General features: G+C 43.1%; 1 protein-coding gene across 1 annotated transcript in view; it reads right to left on the reverse strand.

The window, feature by feature from the left end:
- LOC126100426 (alpha-tocopherol transfer protein-like) overlaps window positions 1–12,449 on the reverse strand; it is a 169,193-nt gene extending 156,744 nt beyond the window's left edge. Inside the window, exon 1 of the mRNA XM_049911030.1 lies at window positions 12,240–12,449. Coding sequence (XP_049766987.1) covers window positions 12,240–12,383 — 144 coding nt within the window. The 5' untranslated portion in view covers window positions 12,384–12,449. The remainder of the gene's footprint in view (window positions 1–12,239) is intronic.
- Window positions 12,450–13,700: the final 1,251 nt, after the last annotated feature.

Consider the following 13,700-nt stretch of genomic DNA (forward strand, 5'->3'; position numbering starts at 1 on the left):
ACAAGTGCAAACATGTAACACTTTTGTATCGGTTGTCAATAAATAGTTGCCACTATTTAAGTTCCAGCCCTCATACATTTGTCTAGGTAACATACTAAACTGATTAACATTGCAAAATCATAGATTAATGTAAGTGCAAGACAAGCCATTGAAAACGTGAAATTCTGCTGACAAATTGTAAATGTCGTGTGAATGGGGCCTTTCGTGGGGTAGACCATTCGCCGGATGCAAGTCTTTCGATTTGACGCCACTTCGGCGACTTGCGCGTCGATGGGGATGAAATGATTATGATTAGGACAACACAACACCCAGTCACTGAGTGGACAAAATCTCCGACCCAGCCGGGAATCGAACCCGGGCCCTTGGGACTGACATTCTGTCGCGCTGACTACTTTTTTTTTAATCTCATTTTGATCGATATCGTTCGTTGCATCTGCTCGGAGCGGACGTCGTAAGACACCCGTTTAAGTTCGTCGTTGATCGATTAACTCAGTTTTTTTTATTACAGAGGGCTTCTAACCGACCCTCAGCTACCGGGGATGGATTCGTGATACATTAATAACGTGTGTAACCGCTAGGAGGCTGAGTGCAAGCATGCAAATATGCGTGAATTGTGTTGTATAGGTTCCGGATGTCAGTTTGCGGGATGGAGTTCCGTGCTGTTGCACTTGGTCGCTCAGTACAGGAACAGTTAATTTTGTTTGTGGACGACGCTTGAGTTATCGTCCGGTGATGTCCTATATGTGCTCGACAGGAGACAGATCAGGTGTTCGAGCAGGCCAAGGCAACATGTCTATACTCTGTAGAGCAAGTTGGGTTAGAACAGCAGTATGTGGGCCAGCGTTATCCTGTCGGAAAACACCCCCTGGAATGCTGTTCATGAACGGCAGCGCAACAGGTCGACTCAACAGACTGACGTACATACACTCCTGGAAATGGAAAAAAGAACACATTGACACCGGTGTGTCAGACCCACCATACTTGCTCCGGACACTGCGAGAGGGCTGTACAAGCAATGATCACACGCACGGCACAGCGGACACACCAGGAACCGCGGTGTTGGCCGTCGAATGGCGCTAGCTGCGCAGCATTTGTGCACCGCCGCCGTCAGTGTCAGCCAGTTTGCCGTGGCATACGGAGCTCCATCGCAGTCTTTAACACTGGTAGCATGCCGCGACAGCGTGGACGTGAACCGTATGTGCAGTTGACGGACTTTGAGCGAGGGCGTATAGTGAGCATGCGGGAGGCCGGGTGGACGTACCGCCGAATTGCTCAACACGTGGGGCGTGAGGTCTCCACAGTACATCGATGTTGTCGCCAGTGGTCGGCGGAAGGTGCACGTGCCCGTCGACCTGGGACCGGACCGCAGCGACGCACGGATGCACGCCAAGACCGTAGGATCCTACGCAGTGCCGTAGGGGACCGCACCGCCACTTCCCAGCAAATTAGGGACACTGTTGCTCCTGGGGTATCGGCGAGGACCATTCGCAACCGTCTCCATGAAGCTGGGCTACGGTCCCGCACACCGTTAGGCCGTCTTCCGCTCACGCCCCAACATCGTGCAGCCCGCCTCCAGTGGTGTCGCGACAGGCGTGAATGGAGGGACGAATGGAGACGTGTCGTCTTCAGCGATGAGAGTCGCTTCTGCCTTGGTGCCAATGATGGTCGTATGCGTGTTTGGTGCCGTGCAGGTGAGTGCCACAATCAGGACTGCATACGACCGAGGCACACAGGGCCAACACCCGGCATCATGGTGTGGGGAGCGATCTCCTACACTGGCCGTACACCACTGGTGATCTTCGAGGGGACACTGAATAGTGCACGGTACATCCAAACCGTCATCGAACCCATCGTTCTACCATTTCTAGACCGGCAAGGGAACTTGCTGTTCCAACAGGACAATGCACGTCCGCATGTATCCCGTGCCACCCAACGTGCTCTAGAAGGTGTAAGTCAACTACCCGGCCAGCAAGATCTCCGGATCTGTCCCCCATTGAGCATGTTTGGGACTGGATGAAGCGTCGTCTCACACGGTCTGCACGTCCAGCACGAACGCTGGTCCAACTGAGGCGCCAGGTGGAAATGGCATGGCAAGCCGTTCCACAGGACTACATCCAGCATCTCTACGATCGTCTCCATGGGAGAATAGCAGCCTGCATTGCTGCGAAAGGTGGATATACACTGTACTAGTGCCGACATTGTGCATGCTCTGTTGCCTGTGTCTATGTGCCTGTGGTTCTGTCAGTGTGATCATGTGATGTATCTGACCCCAGGAATGTGTCAATAAAGTTTCCCCTTCCTGGGACAATGAATTCACGGTGTTCTTATTTCAATTTCCAGGAGTGTATTTGCAGTCGGAGTGCGTGCGATAACCACGGGAGTACTTTCTCCTGTAGTATGAGACCACACCCCAGACCATAACTCAAGGTGAAGGCCCGGAGTGTCTAACGCGTGGACAGGTTTGTTGCAGGCCTTCAACTGCTCTCTTCTAACCATAACACGGCCATCACTGGCACCAAGACAGCTGACTCGTAACGTAAATAAATGTGACATACAGACCATACTCCAAGCTTCAAGAATCTGTAACTAAAAGTCTAAGAAGCCGATGTTGCCTAGGGTATTGGACGGGTCACAGGTGACGGATGGTGAACGTTCCACCAGATATGGTGGACGGCTGCGAGTACAGAATAAGCAGTTCCGGACAAACGCAAAATAAAACCAAATCTACTTCGCGTCTGTCTTGTAGGAAGCGGCAAGGTGACCAGTGTCTGTTCACTAGTGGTACGGCTGAAATTTATATTCTGGAACTAACCCTTCAAGTCTTAACACTCTGAGTTCACTCAGTGAGTCTACTCAACCCCACCTCATCCCAGGTACAATAATCATGGATCATTTTGATAATCACAATATTTTCCCAAGTGGTCAATCCACCAGCATTATTACTGGCGCAACTGGTCTTCCGGGATCTGGGGTGGCCGAGTTAAAATGCAGTGTGATTCAGCAGAGGAAGTCGGAATCCGCTGGCCAACTTAAAATAAATGCATTTTTTGCAAGACTTAACACACAAACATTTTCGCAACCAGGTAAGCTTCGTAAATTGGGAGATACATTAAAAGAACAGAAGATTCAAATTTCGGCACTGCAAGAAACACGTATGACGGACAATCACACCATGCATTTTGGTAATTATCGTCTTTTTAAAAGTAAAACTGATAAAAGAATACTTAATAATACATCACATCTGGGAGTTGATTTTGCAGTCTCCATAAATATTTTAAATTCAATTATAGGAGATAAAACCAATTAATTATAGACTAATGACAATTACTCTTAATGCGCAAATAACACACACTTAATTAATGCCCATGTACCATTCAGTGAGGATTACCGTAAAAAAATATAAAAAAGTTAATGAAGCTTGGGAAACGTTAGAATGCATCAATTCGAAAATTCCATTAAACCATGTTAAAATTTTAACGGATGATTTTAAAGCTCAATTAGGTTAAGAGAAAAAATATAAGAAAACGGTGGGTGGATTTCCTGCGAATAAATGGGCAAACCAAAATGGCCAAAGATTTGTTGAAACGTGCAAAATTTCAATCATAAAATCGTGTCAACACATTTTAAAAGGATCTCTTCTCAACAAAAAATAAAAAAAAAAAAATAAAACTCAGTGGACACTCGATACATCTATTGGGTAATTTCAAATTGATCATGTAGCAATTTCATACCTAAACAACAAAGAAGTTTTAAATGCCCAAGTTACGAAAGGGTCTAATATAGATTCTGATAATATTTAACGCGAATAAAAGTAAAACTTTTACCTCAAAAACTCTTCAAAACAAAAAAATGATACCCCAAAATTTTACACTGTTAAAATAACCTCAGCTCTAACAAGCGAACTTCACAAAAAACAATGCAACAATTGGCAAAGCCTAAAAGAAAATTTAATCACAACAGCACAAAATTTAATTCCGCTTCGAAAGAAACAAAAACACCCTTGGTGGAAAGCGGTCTGTGAAACAGCAGGTAAGTCTAGGCATGAGGCATTCAAAAATTTGAATGGTAAAAAACCTGAAAATACGTACAACATCTTTCCAACTGTAAGAAAAGAACTTTTAAATTAATCCAACAGACTAAAAGAAACTATGAAAATGCCTGACTTTTTGAAATCGAAAAAGACTTCCAAAAGAACAATACAAGAAACTTCCACTAAAACATTCAAAACAAAACTAACTGGTTACCGACCTGAAAGTCTTTGCTTCAAAAATTGAAATAGCTATTTAGTTCTTAACAACCAGGAAAATTATATCATACCTGATAATTATTTTGAAAAACCATTAAACTGTCCAGAACCAGTGAATAAATTCCAATCGCAGAAAACTAGTAACTCCAACCCTGACACTAAAGAACCTGACGAAATAGAAATAATTAAACAAATTAAGAGATTTAAAAACAAATAAAACATCCGGAGAATACGGTATAATTGCAGACCTACTAAAATCAGCGGGCCCTAACACTATAAAAGAATTCACTCAACTAACAGGGCATATCTGGCAAACTGAGAAAATACCTGGGGAATGGAAAACTACCCTAATTCATCCATTGCATAAAAAAGGGGATAGAACCGATGTTAATAATTACCGAGGAACGTCTCTTCTCCTAGCATATACAAAATTCTCTCGCAATGTTTACTTGATCGAGCCCAAGAACAGTTTGAACCTAAAATTGGTGAATACCAAGCAGGCTTTAGACCAAACAGATTCAGTTCGGAACAAATTGTTAATTTAAAATTAATCCTTAGGCGCCAAAGGATTTCCGGTTACAGTATTGTATCTACATTTATGGATTTTAAAAAGGCCTATGACTCAATTGATCGTGAATCGCTTTTCCAGATTTTAAAGGAACAAGGGCTAGATAATAAAACTCTAACACTGATTAAGGAAATGTTAACTGACACTAGCTATAAAGTTAAATTCATGGGAGAAATTTCTGAACCAACTGATATAAGGACTGGTGTTAGACAGGGAGATGGACTCACCCCATTAATGTTTAACTATGATTTGGAAAGGGTGATTACAGAATGGCGAGAGCAAAAATGAGGTTAAAATATAGATCAATCAATCGAGTTAGGTAGAAGTAACAGTAGATTGCCTCGCCTTTGCAGATGGTCTGGCAATTTTAACTATGGATATTATCACAGCTAAAAAGCAAATTGAAATTCTTAAAGAAGTTGCAGAAAAAGTAGGACTACAAATATCATTCAAAAAACCGAATATATGACATGCAACAAACAAGCACCAAAGTTTTGGAACACGAAATATAGAAAAATAAAAACGATTTCTCAGTTTAAATACATGGGGGAAATCATACAAGAAACCGGTCTGGAAAAAGCTGCAAACTGGGATCGCTGTCAAAAAATGGAACTGCATTCAGATTAACACAAAATATTTATAATAAAAAGATCACTTTCTAAATTCAGTAAACGTAGGTATTACAGCACTGTAATCAAACCTGAATGTCTTTATGGGGCAGAAACTTTAATAATTTTAAATAGAAAGAGGAATATTGAAGAAATTGAAAAGAAAGAAAGAAAGAAAGATTATTAGGAAAATATTAGGCCCCAAAATTACTGTTGGAGAGACTGAGAAGTAATAAGGAAATAGAAGAATACGCTGACATACATGGTGAAATAAGAAAACGAAGACTTAAATTTTAAGAGCCGTTAAAAGAATGGCACCCAGTAGGTTGACAAAACAAATAGTAGAACTCTACGAAGACAGAAGTGAGGCGAAAACTGAGCCAATGAAATGGATCGCTGAGATTAAGGAGGATCTTAAAGTAGCTGGTATAACTCAGGCAGACGTTACAGATAAAAAAACATTCAAACAAAAGATATTTGCTTGAAAGTATGATCAGAGGAAAATTAGAAAACGAACTGGAACACCATGGTTGATAAAAGAAAGAGACTTCATTGTGAAAGGATGAAACAAATTTGAACATTAAGGAAGGACAACCATCAAAAGTGACAATGAAGGATTGTACCTCGCGTGGGCCTATTGGGTCCACACGTGAATAATAATAATAATAATAATAATAATAATAATAATAATAGAGCATACATAGCAGAAGAAATCCTCTACTGCACAATCACATTGTTGACTACAAATTACTGGAAACAGTAACTACAGCAGAGTAGCTGGCATTAACCATCCGTAGCGACCCTAATTGGAATGAATACATAAAGCAAACAGTTGGAAAACAGGTGCACGACAGAAATTCATAGGAAGAATCTTAAAGAAATATAATTCGTCCGCGAACGAAGTGGCTTACAAAACACTGATTCTACCGATTCTTGAATACTGTGGACCCTTACGGGTTGCATTAATGGAAGAGGTGCACAAGGTCAAACAAAGCGCGTTTCGTCATGGCATTCTGCGCGAGAGCTTTACGGAGATGCTGAACAAAACTCCAGTGTCAAAAGCTACAAGGATGCGTTTTGCATCACACAGAGCATTACGACTGAATTATGCGAGAGAGTACGTTCCGGGAAATGTCGGGCAACACATTACTTCCTCGCACAACAGTAGTTTCAGAAGTATCCATCCACCACCACTCACCGTCAGGAGTCTTTTGAAATATACACTACTGGCCATTAAAATTGCTACACCAAGAGGAAATGCAAATGATAAACGGGTATTCATTGGACAACTATATTATACTAGAACTGCATGTGACTACATTTTCACGCAATTTGGGTGCATAGATCCTGAGAAATCAGTACCCAGAACAACCACCTCTGGCCATAATAACGGCCTTGATACGCCTGGACATTGAGCCAAACAGAGCTTGGATGGCGTGTAAAGGTACGGCTGCCCATGCAGCTTCAACACGAGACCACAGTTCATCAAGAGTAGTGACTGGCGTATTGTGACGAGCCAGTTGTTCGGCCACCATTGAACAGATGTTTTCAGTTGGTGAGAGATCTGGAGAATGTGCTGGTCAGGGCAGCAGTTGAACATATTCTGTATCCAGAAAGACCCATACAAAACCTGCAACATGCGGTCGCGCATTATCATGCTGAAATGTAGGGTTTCGCAGGGATCGAATGTAGGGTAGAGCCACGGGTCGTAACACATTTGAAATGTAACTTCCACTGTTCAAAGTGACGTCAATGCGAACAAGAGGTGACCGAGACGCGTAACCAATGGCAACCCATGCCATCACGCCGGGTGATACGCCAGTATGGCGATGACGAATACACGCTTCCAATGTGCGTTCACTGCGATGTCACCAAACACGGATGCGACCATCATGATGCTGTAAACAGAACCTGGATTCATACGAAAAAATGACGTTTTGCCATTCGTGCACCCAGGTTCGTCGCTGAGTACACCATTGCAGGCGCACCTGTCTGTGATGCAGCGTCAAGGGTAACCGCAGCAATGGTCCTCGAGCTGATAATCCGTGCTGCTGCAAACGTTGTCGAACTCTTCGTGCAGATGGTTGTTGCCTTGCAAACGTCCCCATCTATTGACTCAGGGATCGAGACGTGGCTGCACGACCCGCTACAGCCATGCGGATAAGATGGCTGTCATCTCGACTGCTAGTGATACGAGGCCGTTGGGATCCAGCACGGCGTTCCGTATTACCCTCCTGAACCCACCGATTCCATATTCTGCTAACAGTCATTGGATCTCGACCAACGCGAGCAGCAATGTCGCGATACGATAAACCGCAATCGCGATAGGCTACAATCCGACCTTCATCAAAATCAGAAACGTTATGGTACGCATTTCTCCTCCTTACACGGGGCATCACAACGTTTCACCAGGCAACGCCGGTCAACTGCTGTTTGTGTACGAGAAATCGGTTGGAAACTTCCCTCATGTAAGCACGTTGCCGGTGTCGTCACTGGCGCAAACCCTGCGTGAATGCTCTGAAAAGCTAATCATTTGCATATGCAATTTTAATGGCCAGTAGTGTAGAATTAGATGTAAAATCCTGAATGTGGTGGTTGTAAGAAAGTTTTCCATCTATAATGAATTTTTACTCTGCAGCTGAGTACTCGCTGGTATGAAACTTCCAGGCAGATTAAAACTGTGTGTCGGACCGAGACTAGAACTCGGCACCATTGCCTTTCACGAGCAAGTGCTCACAGACTGAGCTACAGAGGCACGACTCACTATCCCTGCTTAGAGTTTTATTTCTGCCAGAACTTGCCGCCGTCGAAAGGCAAAAGTCCCGCGTTGGAGTCTTGGGTCGGCAAACAGTGTTACTCAGTCATGAGCCGCGAGGGATAAGCCGAGCGGTCTGAGGCGCTGCAGTAATGGACTGTGCGGCTAGTCCCGGCGGAGGTTCGAGTCCTCCCTCGGGCATGGGTGTGTGTGTGTTTGTCCTTAGGATAATTTAGGTTAAGTAGTGTGTAACCTTAGGGACTGATGACCTTAGCAGATAAGTCCCATAAGATTTCACAAACATTTGAACATTTTTTGAACAGTCAGGAATTTTTGAGAGCTATCTTCATTCTTGATGTTTTAACAAGTTGGACTTCACTGTTATTTCAACAGTGAAACATTTTATTAGAAGTAATTTCACGTGGATATTATTCCTGTATACGGGACTTTTGACGTTAGTGTGCCGTACACAAGCAGGTTTTTTTTACTAAAAGGGATCTGTCCGACATCACTTTGCCTACATCTGGCATAGTTTCGGTTTCAAATTTTATCACGAATGTTTGATACTATCTGTCTTGTTGTCAGTTTTTTGTCACATAGAACTTGACTTCAAAACTAACAATAAAACTAGAAGAAAAATATCTGTCTTTAGAATTTGTTTTTAAAGAATCTCTCAATAAGCGAGTCGTCACGTGTGCAATGGCGTCAGCAGAAATTTATCCAAGAGAGGGAAATTACATTTTCGTTATAATTGATTTAGCTTATGAAATAATTTGGCAGAATGTATACTAAACGTATTTACGTCAAACGATTGGTTGCTTCAGCTCGATATTTTTCTGAAGGTAGATAACTTCGATAGCTAAAAGGTAAGCATACATCATTCATGTATGCAAATTAAATGTTTCATATTATGAGTATGAATTTAGATTCTTTCTTTTCGTTTTAACAATCTAAAATTACATTTCCCATATGATTAAATCCAGCGTATCCAATGAGTTGGAAAATAAAGCTAGAAATATTCGCAAAAACTGTTTTCGTTCATATGCCAACAATGTTAGTTTGACACGGAAAATAATAAAATGATGAAATTTGAGAAAACCTTGCTGGTTATCAACCAAGATAAAAAGCAGGAATGTCACTGATTTATACTCTTCAATGTGAGGAACAGGATGTTTACTTCCAACACGGTTATTTAACTTTGACGCCTTCTACAACTTTTCGTTTGATACAAAACTTAGCATCACATAATTTTACTACATTTATTGAGTTTTTTCACTGCTTCAATTTTTCAGAGTTGACTAGCATAACCTAAATTAAATAAATTCATTTTAAGGGCTCCTTTTCTCTGTTTCTTTTGGTTAATTGTAACGCAGACCAGTATTCATAGATATGAATACGGGCAGCCTCTTCAAACAACCATTTAACAGACTAGGACTGAACTAAGATAATCCTCTTCTTTCCAGTTAGCCACAACGTGCGCAGTCAAAACATGACTTCTGAATGCAAATGGTTCAAATGGCTCTGAGCACTATGGGACTTAACATCTATGGTCATCAGTCCCCTAGAACTTAGAACTAATTAAACCTAACTAACCTAAGGACATCACACACATCCATGCCCGAGGCAGGATTCGAACCTGCGACCGTAGACTTCTGGATGCGTTATCTTATTACTGCGTCTTGCTATCTGTTGCACTCCACGGTGTTCGAGAAGGTTCCAATTCCTGGCGTGGAGATGTTTTCTGCCTTGAAATTTCTCTTTTTCTACTTTGTTTTATTGCTGAATATGAAATTCTTCTCCCTTCGATCGGTGCGTTTGGGTCCACAGACGAAGTATGCGAAATCATGATTTTCATGGTCTACTACAATCGCTAGCGATTCGAAAACAGAGTGTGGTCTCAACAGGCCATGATGGTTCTTCTCCGACCACAGACCAGTGCTAAAACCACTGCTGCGATTAAGTTGTGCAACAGCAGGGGCGGGTGTCCTTGTGGAAACTGGAAACGGATTTTGGACATGAATACTGCAAGCAGATTTATTTGGTGCTGGGAATACGTTTCCGAAATGCGCGCACCAGGGTGCTGGAACAGTTTTTGTTTTGCTTTCTTTTTTTAGCGGCACACTACGAGTTTCCATAATTGATCTCCATTGTAAACCGGTGCGTAGTTTTCAGCTGCATAGTTACGACATCTTTGTGTGCGTCTATCTCTGTTTTAGTGACGTCGGTTACCGACGAGTGTACCTTATCATGTGAATAGCTTAAACGGGGACGCCTATACAGTGTATCTCAATAGAAATGGTCAATATTTAGCGATTAGCGCCAGCTTCTCCGCTCGCATAAACGGTATGGTCCGCACTTTTGAAACTAATTAAGACTGTAGAAACAAGGTCTTTTCAGGATGTACTCCTAACAAACAACGATTTTGGTGCCTGGAGTAGGAGTCTTCGTCAATTCTGCCTTTGGATTTCCTTTGATACTATTTCCACAGCAACTTTCATCCCCTAACACATACTTTTTTTGAAAGACTTATACCAATTTTTATACATTTAGACTTGTAAATGTTTTACAGTACCGTAATATTGTCTTAAAGTTTTCATCCCCCATTTCACCCCCAAACGGGTTAAATTTCCAGAAAGAGTGAAACACGTATTTTTTATTTCCATCCGAGAAGTCAGACTGAAATTTTCATACATTTAACTTTACAAATGCTTTCGTAATGAAACTTTTTCATAAAAAATTTCATCGCCTGTTTCACCCTCTTAGAGGTGGAATTTCCAAAAACACTGGAACACGTATTTTCTTTTTACTTCTAAACGAGTTGTCAAATACTAATTTTCAGAGTGTATCTTTAAAAATACTTTAGTAGTTCTTTAATAATTTATGTAAAAGAAAAACCTTCAGTCATTGTATAACGCCCATAGGTGTTAAATTTTGAAAAATGCTGACCGAGAGACAAAATACCAATTCCTGTAAGTATAGCTTCAAAATTGCCTTAAGAGCGACATTTTTTTCAAAAAGCCTTTCATCACCTATTTTTTTCCACTTTAGGGGTGGAATTTACAAAAATTTCTTCTTAAACGACGCCTACAGTACCACGTCAACACCCTACCCAAATTCCAAATCTCTCTGCTTAGCGATTAGAGCTGGGCGATGACGAGTCAGTCATTCTGGACACTGCCTTTTGTATGTACGAATGTGACAGGAAGGATCATTTGAAGCAAGTTGGAAAGTAAGTTGTGGTAAGCTCTATGGGACCAAACTGCTAACGTCATCGGTCCCTAGGCTTACACACTACTTAATCTAAATTAAACTAGCTTACGCTACCGACAACACACACACCCGTGCCCAAGGGAGGACTCGAACCTCCGACGGGGAGAGCCGCGCGAACCGTGGCAAGGCGCCCTAAACCTCGCGGCTACCCCGCGCGGGCTCATCTGAAGCAAAAAAAAAAAAAAAGGTAGTAGTAAAAACGAACTCTAAAATGTATACCCCAACAGGCATGAGCACTGCTTCATCTTCGATACTGTGAAAAAAATTTCTGGTGCTGTATGCTCCTTTGCTTTCCATACTTTGGGAGGAGGTAGTATGGACTAAAAAAAGAAAATAACTGTCTACTAAATATGAGCTTTAAAATGCATTCCTTAAGAGCTATGAGCACTTGTTCGGCAGTAGTGATGTCTTTCACACTAGCGAAGATGAACAAGTGACCAGTAGCTCTTAAGTTACGTATTTTAGATCCCATGTTTAGTAAACTTTTTTTGCTTCGAATGATCGTTCCTGTCATATCTCTGAATAATGGCCGTTCTTCCTGGGACGCGATCTATAGTGGCACGAGACGCTAAGGTTGATTCCTGGTGAACAAAATATATTCATCTCCACTGCTTGGCTGACAAGTCGAGAACAGGTGATAACGTAAGGTATCGTAAAACTGAAGCCCGAAGTATTTTCGCTTCTGCCGATGCCTGTTACGTGGAGGCTAACGGCAAGACGAACGGCACAAAGGCTATGTGAATATGTCACGCACAGTGTTTAGGGGGCCGGACAGAAGTCTTGTGTACTCACCTGTTGCCTGGTAACCGAGCAGATCGCCACTTCGGGAATGCAGGCGCCGCCCCCTCCAGCCGGCAAGACACACGAACTGGAGCCGCTATCGCGGTCATCGGGCAGTGGCTTATCGCAGCCGAGCGCCTCTCGGTAAGCGGGCATCGCGGTGCAGATAACGCGGGCTCCGTCACCCACCAGTGCAGCTGCCAGACTGTGTTGTGGCTCGCTGCGCCCTCTCCGCCGACACGGGCGCCCGGCCTTGCCACCGCGGCTAAAAGCTCACAGCATACCGGTTTTGCGCGCACCGCCACAAAGAAGTGCTGCTACATGTTACACAATTGTTGCAGCGACATAGCGTTACGTAAAAGAAGTGAGAGGAAGTGGCTTCCAACAATTGGTTGGGGTCATATCCCGTACCAAGGTCTAAGCTTTTAGTTCTAGCTTGAGAATAATTAGCTCATAACATGTTTCTGATCCCTTTAGAAGGCATCAGCAGTCGGTTTGGAGCGCTGAGGCTGGCGTAGATCAGATATCAAAAAATGACTCTGAGCACTATGGGGCTTAACTTCTGAGGTCATTAGTCCCCTAGAACTTAGAACTACTTAAACCTAACTAACCTAACGACATCACACACATCCATGCCCAAGGCAGGATTCGAACCTGCGACCGGAGCGTGGTTCCAGACTGTAGCGCCTAGAACCGCTCGTCCACCCCGGCCGGCCAGATCAGATATCAAGCAGCTATGAGACCCCCCGTTCTTGACGTGTCATGATAGCGAAATAGTCTATATGTCTGCGCATGGACAAGCGCTTTAAGATGACATGACAGGATGTCACAAAGCTGGTATCGTGTTTGGACGCGTTCATAACCGCAAAGTGACTGATGTTACTCGATTTGTTAGTGTACCAGTGCGGATTGTACAGCGTGTCCACAGAGAACGGTGAACCAGACGCAGTAACGTAACACGTCGTAAGGTTAAAGGTCTGAACAAACGTCCTAACCGACAAGGTGAAATACCCCTCAGCTTCCGGCAGAATCGAGAGTCTTTTTGCCATAGTAATAAAATAATGAACATATCAGGCTGCCCGCATAATAATTTTGGCCTCAGCAGAGAGCAGCAAGAGGAGGACATTTATTACTCCGACCGCCCTTATTTATCGTATAACACAATGACCAGCTGTTTCGGAGATGCTCCTTCCCAGACGCAGCGCTGTAACCATGCGTCCTTCGTCAGAGTCGCTTGAATCAGTGCATTTCCCGATTTGCGGTCCGTATTCTCGCTGGTACAATTCGTTATTCGTCTCTCCTCCACCTACATAGGGTGAACATTAATAAAACTGATGATCTGCAGAAACGGATTCGTGACCAGAAATGGAGGAAGAAAGGTCCTACGAATATGTGTCCGGAAATGGACGATGTGCATGCAACGGGAACAAATCGTCCCAGGACGCAGTACAGAGCTGCACCGTATCGACGTCA

This window comes from Schistocerca cancellata, chromosome 9, assembly GCF_023864275.1.
Source record: "Schistocerca cancellata isolate TAMUIC-IGC-003103 chromosome 9, iqSchCanc2.1, whole genome shotgun sequence".
NCBI classification, from domain to species: Eukaryota; Metazoa; Arthropoda; class Insecta; order Orthoptera; family Acrididae; genus Schistocerca; species Schistocerca cancellata.